The 13,461-nt window shown below is 44.5% G+C and overlaps 1 protein-coding gene across 1 annotated transcript in view; it reads right to left on the minus strand.

Moving 5' to 3' along the window:
- Window positions 1-13,461, minus strand: part of LOC109527491 (B-cell lymphoma/leukemia 11A-like) — a 39,344-nt gene that overhangs the window by 22,907 nt on the left and 2,976 nt on the right. The window contains exon 2 of the mRNA XM_019889476.1: window positions 12,594-12,980. Within this exon, the coding sequence (XP_019745035.1) occupies window positions 12,594-12,980 (387 nt within the window). The remainder of the gene's footprint in view (window positions 1-12,593; window positions 12,981-13,461) is intronic.

Genomic DNA, 13,461 nt, shown 5'->3' on the forward strand with positions numbered 1-13,461 from the left:
AGAGTGAGAAATTAGGCCTGGGAGACAATAACTTCCTTATTTGCTGTGTCTGAATGTGTGAGCCGTGTTTATGTCTGTGACTACAAGGAAAACAAACATCAAGGTCAGAAAAGCTGGAATCGGTCCAATAAATAGCCCCTTCTTAACAGGGCTGCAAGCCTGTTTCAACATACAGCCGCAGGGGAAGAAGAGGATTTAGATGAGACTTTAACGCATGTTTTGTATTAAACCTTATTGGATCCTTACCCTCCGGGGTGCAGACTTTACCACTCATCTAAAAGACACTTCCAAGGGAAAACAAAAGATTACATTACTGTATACAAAAAAAAAAGTCACTGCCCCCAACTATCAGCATAAAAACACAATGAGCCATTCTCATATTCATACTTTCTCCAATATGTATCCCATTTTTGCCTGAACCTGCAACAGGCATTATTATCCTGATGCCCACTCTCTAATGCTGCTCCCACTTGGAAGACATCCGTGGCCATCTTTAGCTCATCAGCACTAACTACGACAAAGAACTGCCCATGTTGCAAACTAACTCACAAAATGTATTCCGCTTTCCCCTCTTGCCCCTCCCCTCTCTTTCTCGTCTTGTTAGTCAGTTAGTCCATCTCTCGATCTTCATCCTCTCTGTTACCCTTTTTCTCTCTCTTTGTCCCTCTGTCTTGCATTATATATTTGAATGCATCTGGAACAAGGCACAGACAACATAGCGAACCACACTGGCTCGCTTTTACTCACGATATGCAAACCAATCTGTAAGTGCAGACAAGTCTTAAACTCCTTAAATGTGCACACGCACGCACGCACGCACGCACGCACGCACGCACACACACACACACACACACACACACACACACACGCACACTCTCGCTGCATCAGTATTTCACTTTTCCGCAGATTCTCACTTGCAAATTTCTCCCCTCGCTCTTTCTGTCTTTGTAGCTGTCCCTGTCCATAAACACACCCACACATATACACCAGACACATGGCCGAAGAGAGCAGACTACCATCTGGGAGTGGTGGCCGGCTTTGTCTGGGAGGGGTTGTGGGGTATTAAGGAGTGGGTCGTGTGGGGGGGACGGGGGGTCTCAAAGTGCCAACACAACCCCCCATCAACACACACACACACACACACACACACACACACACACACACACACACACACACACACACACACCTATAAAGTATATACACATTGGCCCAACAACATCCCCCTTCACCCACCCGTTGAACTGCTTTATGTGTGAAAGCACTTCTCATACAATCTGCACATATACATATGCAAATTTACAGGGGGCACAATTTAAAAAAAACAAAAAACAAAAACAACAAAAAACAGCCCGGCACACAGAGGCAAGAAATGTATCTTGATTCAGCACCAAGAGTTTTGGAGAGCAAAGCAAGAACTGGAAGTTTGCAAGAAATTGAGCAAAGATGAGGGGAGATAAAATCCACCTTCTTTATTTATAACAAATTAATGTGAGCGTGTGTGAATGCATGCAAATGACATCGCATGCGCTTCCAGGGGAACATATAAACACATGCGCACAAACACGCAAACATACATTATCAATGTTTGCCCTACAGCGTGCATGTGATGAATTCATAAAACTCCATCCATCCATCAATGGTGGCATTTGACACCCGCGAGCAACCTTTGCAGGCTCGCATTGGTGCTTGCGGGCTATGAACACGACAATGCTCCTGTGAGCAGCTGATTCGATTTAGATACACATGGCAGGTAAACATCTTGACACACAAAGAGATTGTTGTGAGATAAGAGTTAACATTTCCAGGCCAACCACTTTATGAAATTTAAAATGCTACGATCTTTAGATAGCACTTGGCAGTCTATGATTCAATTAAATACAAAAATGAAAAGAAATTGCAATTCCGTCGGGGATGCTGAATGTTAAGGGGCTGCTGTCGCTGATCTGAGAGGACCAAAAAAAAAAACGTTAAAGACGATAAGGCTTGCTCAAAGTATGGCCGCATAGCAATTCTCACCCGTGCTTTCTAATTGGACGTTACATTGCTGGAAATGACACATTATTTTCACATCGCTGTTGGAGCCTTGCTTAATTGTACAGAGTTTGGTCTTGGTGAAAAAAAAAAGGCAAACATATTCATAGTTTTCGTGTAAGAATTAAATGATTGCTTATGCTATTTGAATCCACTGTGTTGTTGATTAATAATAAAAAATATAATGTGGAGTGGGGGGGGACATCTGCAATATCTTATCACTCAGCATATATACACAATAGCTTATTGACGACAAATGAGACATTTGAGTATCAAAACAATACGTGTGCGATGCCTTGAATTTAATGGATGTTCACAACATGTGAGGCCTTTGTGATCTGACATCTTGAGGTCAGGTTTGCGTTGTGTGTGAGGTGAAAAAAGCATTTGAAGTGGAATTGTAAACAGCTAACACCCAAAACTCAAGGGACACATCTGAGTTGTAATAAGAAGTGGCGCTCTATGCATTCTGGATGGCGGGCATAAAAAGAGACATAAGTAAAGAATAGGGAAAAATAGTGTACATATAACATTAACCCGATTGATTCCCTGAAAATGGATTCTCTATTACAATTATGATCCATGATCCTCCGAGCAACCCCTCACGTACTGTTTTAACTGCCATTGCATTTGCTGCAATGTTTTCAGTACACAATAGCCGAGGTGGTGTTGTTGCCCCATCAAGAGGAGCGCACCAAAAACGACAGACCCTTTTCACTCCTCTTATCACTGTTTTTGACTGTTCATCTCTCACTTTTTTCTTCTTGCTCCCTCACCTCTTTTTTTTATCCTGTGCCCTCGGGTTAAAGGTTCACTCTTTATTTCCTCCACTAAATCTGAAAAACAGAACAGGACAAGAAGAGATGAGCAGGATATAAAGAAAAGAAAGTGAGAAGGGCCAGGTGACCACCAGACCTGTCCGCCTGCCTTCTTTCGGGCTTGCTGTCCAACCGGTCTGAACTGGTTCTGACGTAGGTAAACCACAGACATGTCCTTTTTCGCCTCTGGACAAAAAAAGAACTCTGGTGGCATTCCAACCACAGTCGGCAGGTACCAGGGAAGTGTGCATTCAAGTGTGTGTGAGCAAGTGAATACGTGTATGCCTGTCTCCCAAGACCTTTGAGGCCTGGACCATTGCCAAGTTCATCTGTTAATGGACAGCTACGAAGAGGGATGCCCCATCCCCCCTCTTTCCATCCTGCCTGCTCACGACCCCCCCTTAACCTCCCCAACCCCCAGCCTGGCCTGCCCAGATACAGACCCTAACTCACCCTCCTCCTCCCGTTCTTTTTTCTCCCTTCCCCTGAAAGCTATATCATTCCCTTTCTCTTCCTGCTCAACAACCACTACCCCCGCGCCACCTCACCTTCACCCTCCCAACACTCTGTACATCTCCTATTCAAGATAAACACAGTGCTTCAAGTTCAGGGGACACCCTGGGACCCTTTAACAAAGCCATCGATCATGGTGTCTTGGTGAGATGCCTTAAAGCAGGCTCAGCTACCTTCCTCTCTGAGCGTGTGCGAACATAGGCCCATGCAGACTGGACATACTGTCGATGAGCCATCCTGGCTTGCTACTTACTCCTGGAATTCCTTCTACCGAGCTGTAAAAATGTCCTCTTTCTTTCTGCCCGAGGAAAGACAGAACTTAACCTTGTGCATCCTCTGAGCTGTTAAAACAAGAAAAAAAAATGACCTCGTTGAGGCTGAGGCACACCACAGAGTAAAGAACAGTACATACACCTGGCTTTTTCTCTCCGCACCTCAGAGAAAGCGTCTGCTGACCTCTTTGTAATTCCCCTTGAAGTCCAACCGCGGGGCGATTAACCAAACTGTCAACGGTTTAATAGTCTGGGAATAAGAGACTGACTGAAGACCTCAGAGCTGCAGAGATTATGAATCCTACATGTGAGTGGGACAAGAGAACCTCGCACAAAAGAACCACAATTACAGTATTTATGGGTGGAGTTATGAATGCAAGTTTATTCGTCATTTGTATGTTAGATTGAATTGAATTGGTGTTGAAGCTATATTTTTCTTGCTAAACCAAGTGACGACAAAATAATGCTGATAAATCCCAGAAGGGGTTCAGAAAACATGCATTTCAATTTGCCATTTGCTCAGTGTCCAGATACAGGAGGGTTGCACCAAAATCTGAGTATCCATAATTAATTGTCAATGTCATGAAGGACCCCTCGTCGTAACTTTTGGACTTAGAGGGGAATTCACAGGGACCCCAAAGTCTCCCCATTTTCTCCCGAGATCAGTCATATTATTGCACGATAATCCATTCATCTCTAAACCTCTTACCTTGTGCGGGGATGTCATGGGCTGCAGCCTATCCCGGAGTTAGAGGGGAGACTAACTGTGACTCGACAGATTTAATGAAACCTTGGAGGAAACGGGCCAAGAAAAGTCTTAACCTAACACGGAGGTTGCATTTGTCCACCCCACTTATACTACAGATGGAGACTAAAGTGTGGTACCCCGCTGTCACGTTTGTAACTTCAAACTGATGAAAGTAGAAAGTAAGTGCGGAATTTAAAATACAACAATACTGAAAACTGAGTTGGGCTTTTCTTTCCCTCCTGGAAGGGAAACCAAAAATTTTGTTCACGTGTGTATACGCTCAGTACTGAGCTATTACAAATACTGTATAGGAAAGTAGAATGGTAAAAATACAGAGTTGTCCGAGTTTGCTTCTATTACTGCTTCATCTTTCTCCAAGATTTGTCTTTGGGAACGTTTGCCCATTCAACGTCAGAGGTCACGATACTACTGCTGATGAGAGCCTGGCTTCCAGTCTCTATTCTAGTTCATTGCAAATGTATTTGATGGGGCTGATGAAAAAGCTGTCAAATTCCTCTAAAACAAATTCATCCAAATACAGCCCATCCTGAAATTGAAAGATTCCTTCCCCACACTGCTCCATCTAATTAGGAAGCAGAGTTCAAAATGTTGCGATGAACTGGTTAACTCTGATGTAAGGGAAACTAAGGGCCGATACTGAAATCAGACTGATGAGATTCTGTGATTAAAAGAGAGCTGTCCCGATACTTTTGTTAACACATAAACCTGAAACGTGATACAAATGTTATCCTTGTTCTTACTCCTGCTCACATGTACAGAGAATGGAGGATGACTTTTGGGAGTGGGAGTGCATTTAAGTTGAAGAAGAGGGTTTTTTTTTTTTCTCATATCTTAACAACTGTGACAAGAGCTGCCTAATCAACTCTTGACACTATAAAGTAAAGTTGGCTCTGGGCACCAAAGTGGGGCTTCCAGTCACGCTATGGACACACACTTTACTTTCTTCCTCCTTTGCTCCCTCTCTTTTCTCCCCTTTCTGCCTGTCCTCAAGTCTCCCTCTGACACTCAGTCAAAGCAGCATCCCCCCAAAAGCCCAGCAGCTGCTGTCCGCTCCATCCAGCTCGAGAGGGGGACCAGCCTGCCGGTTTTAGAGCGTTAAATTATCCATTAGATGTTATCAAGTTGTAGCAGGGCCGTGCCATTCTGCTAGGAGGCATCAATCTTTCATGAGTCCCAGGCACGCCGAGCATTGGGATACACCACTAGAAGTTCCCAACCACTCCCAGCACACCAGCAACCCCGCTCCACTCGCCCGCTTGCATGCAAACTTGGACATGTACACGCAGTCGGACGGGCAGCCACGCACACAATCAACAATTACATATGCTGACATAATTGAAGTCAGGTACACGTTCTTGCACTCAAGCGCTGCGGAAACAACCCAGATGAACCTTATTTAGGGTACATCCATTCTTGTCTTGAGTCTCTCATAAGTCACTACTGTTCCCGCCCCAAAACAAAACTTAGAATTTGGAGCGCGGCTTTAAAAACTGGTTTAAGCCTTGAATTATTTTCAACCCTATCTGTGTTTCACCACCGCTCACACGCGCGAACAAATGAGCTTGTCCCCTATGCACTCCCCTTTTTCTTCTTTTCAACTCATCTCAGCCTCTTTGTCATGGCCTGGCAGGCTGGCAGGGCAGACATGTTCAGAATGCGCTCCAGTAATGGGCTAATCAAAAATGCAAAACAATTGGCAATTACCGCACAGGGCCCTAATGGTCATTAGAATTTACAACAAGGTAATGAACTGAGAGTCAGCTCAGACCATGCATATTCATAAAGCAATCAGGCCTTTGAAGATTAAAGAAGCGCTTCAAATTTAAATGAGGGCACCAGCATTCCGCCTGCCAAAGTGCAGGCTGCCAGGGACAGGAGTGTGCATATTATGTTTGCATGTATGTCCGTGCGCAACCACGGTTGAGGATCTTCGCGGTGTGGGAAGCAGTGGCTGTTGGGGTTTACTAGCATGGTTTTATGCACGTTTGGGTTGGTCTCCTTGCTGTACAAGCTTCTGTGTAAAGCGTTACGCCTTACATGGCGTCTATCTGCAAGTGAAGTGGAACGGCTCCTTCGAAAATGCGTGTTGGCCAGTCTTGTGATCATCATTTAAAAGATGTCGGATTTGAAGTTAAGATCAAATGTGCCGCTAACTTGAGCTATCATGAGGCAATGGGCTTTTGAAAACACCCTTCCTAGAGGAAAAGAGCATCCGTTCGTAAATCGGTCCTTGCAGCAGCAGGTTTGTGCGTGCATGTCAAGATGCTCTCTCACTAACATTGGGAGGGAGGACTGCGAGTTTTCACAAGTGTAAAGTCAGACACAGGGGCCCTCTATGTCTCATATCTACAGAATGTGTGATAAGAGTTGCAAGACACAGCTGTATAGACAACCACCCATTCAAATACGGTCACATAGTTACAGTACATATTATCCCATACAAACGTACACAGTCAGGCCAAACCCACCATTGGGACTTGCAGTGAAGAAGATAGTGGAGGAAGAAAGACTAAAGACAGATAGTGACCAGGATCAGCGCGTTCACATTAACACAACACCCTCATCTCTGTGACTCTCCGAAGGACTCAACATTATAATCCCAGCTGGGAGGAAGACAAAGCAAAAAGTGCTGCAGCCCAGCCTTAACGGGGACGACAAGTCACAATAGGAACAGTGGAGGATGAGGTGATAGGCTGAGGTAAAACGGAATATGATACCGAACAGAAAATTAAAAGCTACCTTTTCCCACCTTGAGTCTGAATGATCACAATTCCATTTAAAGAGTACATTGTAGTTAATATCGAAGTACCGTGTCAAAGTTTATTTCTGTCCCAAACAATCTCACCACTTCCTTTTTTTGCTCACATCTGCCACTTCCGGAGGTACAGCTGTATGAAAGTCACTTTTTCATCTTCTGTTTCTGTTTCGTCTAAAAATAAAGTCATTAACCTGCAGGTGCTGAAGTCGGCGGCTGGTGTGACAGGCCTCGATGGTGTCAGATGACCCCTGGCCCTGAGATGTGACTTTCTGCCACACTATTGACAGGACAGAGGAAGGACGGTCTTTTTTTCAAAGGAGACATTTCTATCCTGCGTGACGCGGATGTGGACAAACAAGGCTGGTTCTGTTGTGCACTTTTGTTTGACAGCTGCTTGACAACACCGATGGATAGGGATTGTGCACGCGTGTTGCCTTTATGGCTTGCTCAATCGGCAGATCTGCCACAGTGCTAACGAGATGTAGAGTGTCATTTTTAAGAGGTGCAGACATGCTCATGTTTACCACTTTGCAGTCCTTTAAGACGAGCAGGAAACATTTTGCAAGGCAAAGAAATTGAGGAGTCAGATGGAGGGAAAACAGAGGTAGCGGGATTTGAAATACGGATCGTATGTTTCTGACAGCTCTCATCAACTCACTACACATCATGGAACCTCTGCCACAACACATTTATTACGTACTAACGAAACACAGGTTCACAGACGGCGGTTTACAATGTGTGCACTTGTGTGTGTTTCTGCATATCTTTAGAGTAAATATGTTCATAAAACAGGTGTGTGTCTGTGCACATTTGTAGGTGAGTTAATGTCGCTCTTTTTGTGTGGACTGTATGTGTGCGGGTGCATACTTCAACTAGCCTCCACCTGAATGGCCCGAGGCTGTGGTACCAAGGTTGTTAGAAGACAAACAGAGACGCAGGAAGCCCAATTCAGGAGCCCCGAGGATAGCGCACGCACACACACACACACACACACACACACGCACACACACACACACACACACACACACACACACACACACACACACACACACACACCTGTCATCTGACCATCGGTTCAGCCCACAAAACATCACTTTTAACATACACACCTATCCTCCCTCCCAGCACACAAGCATTTAGGCCCATCCTGTCCCTCGGGAGGAGTCCTCTGTGCCAAGTCTGGGCTGGCACAGTCCATAGAGGGGTGTCCTCAGGCAGGGTTTGCCAAGTCAAAGACCCTTTCATGTTCAGCCTGCACGCCCAGGGTAGTAAAGCTTTAACAAACATCCCTCACACACATGCACACCAAGCTATAAACCGTTTAAGTGGCCCAAACTGCACCTGTACACAAACGTGCACACTTATGCACAAGTTTCAGTTAGACAGCAGATTCATACCCAAGATGTAAACATACACTTTATTTCGGCCGCAACATCTGCAAACACGAGATAGCTTGGCTGAGTTGAGGAAAATTAATCTGGAATTACAGTAGTTGTATAGCGGGAGGCCAATGCATTTTTCTAATAACAGATGAAGCCCCAAAACTCACATACACACTTTTTTTTATTGGTCAAGGGTTCTTCCAAAAACGGTTTTGCTGCAGCAGCTATGCACATGTGTAAAAATGAAACATTTTGAAGGACTGTAGGAGCTTTTCACTGCCTCTTTTGATTGACTTTTTTGACATTGCAACGTACCCCATGTTCTTGAATTTGGCCAAATTGTTGTGTTGGCAAAGAAATTCAATCATACTATCTTATGTTGAGCTTGAGAAATGCAGAAATGGGGTGTCAAAGATGTGCTTAGTTCAGAATGATTAATGATAATATTGAACATATTGGTTAACAAAATGCAGTAATAGCTGGTCAAGCAATAACCTGAACAGCAACTGTAGTCAGTGCCCTCTAACTACTACACCTGCCCCCGTTTAAAATGCAGCTACAGTAGCTGTGATTTTATTTTACATAAAAACATGCATTGATTCAAAAATTGATTCCCCTAAACCTTTGCATGAAGTAGACTCAATTAAGCAAGTTCAGATGTTTCATTTTTTCAGTCATCATAAAATGATCACAAACTATAATGTAATCTTTAAAAGTAAGCATACAGTTTGTACTTTGTTTACTATGAATAAATTGCTGGAATGCAGAACTTTCTGAAAATGAAAGGCAAAAATAAATTAACCTGGATATTGGAACTCATATTGTGTCCAGAATTGCAGATAATTGTCTCATCATTTTCTTCTTTTGAATGGAGCACTCTACATACCACAGCACAACTCCCACCACTGCACCCCATGTAATTAGGTCCCCTCGCATACATGCCAAGAATTTTGGCTTTCTCGATGCCCCTGCTGTTTACCTTTATTAAAATTTGTTGGAGCCCACGGCTAAAAATAGAAACCATTTTATCAGAGCATAGTACAACTGTAGGATCCAATTACCATCAGTTTATGCAGACAATGGAGTATGTAGGCTGAAAATATTAGCTGGTGTTCAGGAAGTACAATGGCATGCATCTGGGCCTATTCAGTATCAATTAAAGTGATCACTGAAACAAAGCCCCATATGTGAACTTGCAAAGTTCATACGCACGCGCGTTCGCGTGCGCACGCGCACTCACGCACGCACGCACGCACGCACGCACACACACACACACACAGGGTTCGATTCCGGTTCCAGACTTCTTGCATGTTCTGTGTTCACGTGCCTGTGTAGGTTTTCTTCGGGTACTCCGGTTTCCTCCCACATGTTGAAAATTGCTTTGTTTTCAATGTCAGCACCAAGCAGGAACTGGTGTTACAACACACACACACACACACACACCCTACAAACGCACAGCACATGTTACTCACCCCCGGTTCTCCCTGACAGATACCCAGTCAGTATATGTGTAAGGTGGTGAAGGACATGGGGGCTGGTGGTTTGGTTATAAGTGGCAAAGTGCCAATCCAGTGCCTGCTAAATAACTTTGTCTCCACAACACATGAACACGTAAGATGCTTGCAAGAAGACAGACTTCCAAGCGATATCGCAAGAAATAAGGTTTTGCTCCATGGAAGAAAAAGGGGGGCTGCCATAATTAACTCAGTATTGATTCAAAGTCAAGGTTTCAATTGAGCAAGAGTACTAGAAGGAGGCGGAAGTGTGAGGTGCTGTTCAACTTTGCTACAGTGGCCTCATTAAGACACTGGTGAGGATGTAAGAGATGCAAATGTTGGGATGGATAAAATAGATGGGCCACAGGTAGTATTGCAATATCATCTTACCTCCTTCTGTATCTCCTTCATCAAATAGTTTGAAGAGGTTGGAGTTACTATGGAGGGAATGGCATATGTAAATGCGCTATTGTGTAGTAGTGCCACTTAAATCAGTGCAATGGGGGGAAGCAATAACACAACAGAAATCAGATTTGCATTCATATAATTGACGAGTGAAGATAAATGTAAACAAACGTAAATCTTCAATTATATGCCACTTTAATATAAATTGCATCATGTGAGATATAATCCACTTTCGCAGGATTGTGTGAGAAACGGTCATCTGCTCCTTTTCTGGGCCATCCATAATCTGGAGACAAGCTACGTTGTCGCTATGCATATCTTAAATTGTTTATCATGCAAATGATGGCACGCAGGCTGCTCTGCCCTCTTCTAACAGCCCAGGGCTCCAGACTACAGACCGTGGCCCCAGCTGCAGCCATGAGACTTCCCAGACAGCCTCAGCTGTCCCATTCCAGTTCTGGCTCTTTTAGACACCATCATCACCCCCACAACCTCCAGGATCAATCATCCTCCTCACTAGATTCAGCAACTCCTACACCAGTCAATCATCTGCATCAAATTATATTTCAAAAGGTACTCTTTTCTGCAAGATGCTCATTAGGAATATGCATACTGTATAACACAATCCTGTAGGAGTTTAACATCATGAAGGGAGATAATGCATGGAAATGCCTCGTCTCTGTGTGTCAGCCTCTAGCCGAGCAGGGTGAGAGAACATGGCAGCGACCATATGTGGTAAAGGGGTGGTGCACTGGCACTGCCAGTCTGCATCCATCAATCTAAGATACAGCGCAACGGAGGTGGGAGGAGAGTGCTTTCACTGCATGTGAATGATATGGAGTCTTTCTGACACCGTGGTCACATGCATCTATTATTATTATGATTTTTATTTTTATTTTTTGGAGATCTTACTCAAAATGTTTGAAATGACTTTTTATCCAGCAGAATGCAAACTAGACCCTAATTAATTAAAATAATCAAGCGAGGCAGTGTGTCTCTTATACAGCATCCAGATATGTGAGAGCTATAAATAATATGCCCCAAATGCGAGCTCCTGACCCTACGACATCATGTGAATTGTGTTGCACGAGGATCTAAATAAGCAAAGAAAAGCATATTCGAGCAGCTGACAAGGCCAAGAGGCAAGTGAGCTTCGTGCGTGTGTGCGCTTGGGCTTGCATTTATTTGTGTGTGCGCGCGTGTGTGTGTGTGTGTGTGTGTGTGTGTGTGTGTGTGTGTGTGTGTGTGTGTGTGTGTGTGTGCGCGCGCACACGCACGCACGTACGGAGGGCAGATGTTTTGCAAACTCCAGACTAATGAACAGTGGTCACTCTGTATAGGAAGAGGGATAGCTCGCTAACAACTGCTAAGAGACTTACCATCTGCAGAGCAGCAGCTCTAGCTAATACAGGACAGTAGCTTGCATTGTTGGGTGCTGCTGTCTGCACATTTAGCTTGGATTGGCTCCAAATTAACCTACCCTATTCTAGTCAATCTGGCCAAACTGGCACGTGGTATCGGGGAAATTAGTCAACATCAGAAAAAGCTTAACTGGTCAAAATCAAACCCCACCATGTAAAACCAGTCATAAGAGAGTCACGCTTGTTAGCACAACAGGCCCATGTCGTCCCAGCGGACTGCCAATGTACCAACCAGCAGCATTAAAAAGCCCTTAATTACTCAAATCACAAGACAAGCAGATAATTGGAGGCGGTGCCTCTCTTAAAATGCATGATTTTCTTCGAAAACAAAATCAGTTACAAAAAAAAAAAACTATCAATAAGTTTTTATAAAGGAGTGAGCTTTTCTTGGCACATGTTTGAAGAAGCACGAGATGGGACAGTGGAACAATGCTGGGAGGGAGAGAAATGCATCCCTCACCACCACATGAGGGCAACGGATCTATGCACATCTGTAATCCATTTTTTTTCTTTATATAATCTATGTCTTTGTCTGACAGTATGTGTCTCGTTTTTCACTGAAAACGTTTCCGTTCCTTGCGATAATTGTCAGGATGGTCGCTCTTTATGTGATTTCAGGGCTCTAACTCAAGGACATTCAAAGGCCTTCAATGCAGCAGCAGATGCTTCATATACCACCCAAACTATACCTCTTGCTTAACCCTTGCATGGCAGCCATTTGTGTTTACCTGTAATATTCTCCTGCTTGGGGATTATTCCTTGCAAGGGTGTAGATAAACAGTCCTCGTCCTGCGGCGACACTTGCACGGCCACCTCCACGGGGTGGCATACCCTACGCGGGTGGTGGTTCCTTGAGTGCGAGGATGACGTGGAGAGTGGCGAGGAGAGAGGCGAGGACGGTGGCCTGTCGAGGGGTTTGTCCGTACAGAGACTCCCATGGCACTGCCTTCGTTTATGTTCAATGAATAGCAGAATGTCAGCCAAGGGGAAGCGGGACTGGCACTGGCCGCAGGTCAGCAAGTCCTGGTCCCCTTTTAGGGGTTCGTCCTGAGCAACGCCCAGCCTGGGGGACTCCTGACAGTCTTCTTCTGGTACAGTGCCTGATAGTGGCTCAGCTGTGGGGGAGCACAGAAGAGTAATCAGATTGTGAGTTGCAGATCAGAAAGATGTAAAACAATGTAAAAAAATACAGATAGACCATTCAAAGGAAGAAAGAAAGAATGACAGAAAGGAAGAAAGACATCAAAGAATAAAGAAAAAATAGCTGCTATGGACTGCCACGCTCAGCTTGCAGGCAGCAGACAGACAGCGACATAGTTGCTTGACCCTCTTTATTGTGCTGCCAATCTCACTTTTTAATGAACCTAACACCTCTGAGAATCAAAAAATAGATTCTAATTTGAGTTCAAGATGATTGGACCCCATTTCGTTAAAAGTGCTGGGATCTTGTGAACCATGGTTACACATGGAGGGGTTGGATGTGGAGTAGGTCTCTGAAGTACCAAAAGAGAGAGAGCGAGAGTGTGAGAGAGAGAGAGAGAGAGAGAGAGAGAGAGAGAGAGAGAGAGAGAGAGAGAGAGAGAGAGAGAGAGAGAG

The sequence above is a fragment of the Hippocampus comes genome, unplaced genomic scaffold, assembly GCF_001891065.2.
Source record: "Hippocampus comes isolate QL1 unplaced genomic scaffold, H_comes_QL1_v1.1 scaffold86, whole genome shotgun sequence".
Taxonomy (NCBI): Eukaryota; Metazoa; Chordata; class Actinopteri; order Syngnathiformes; family Syngnathidae; genus Hippocampus; species Hippocampus comes.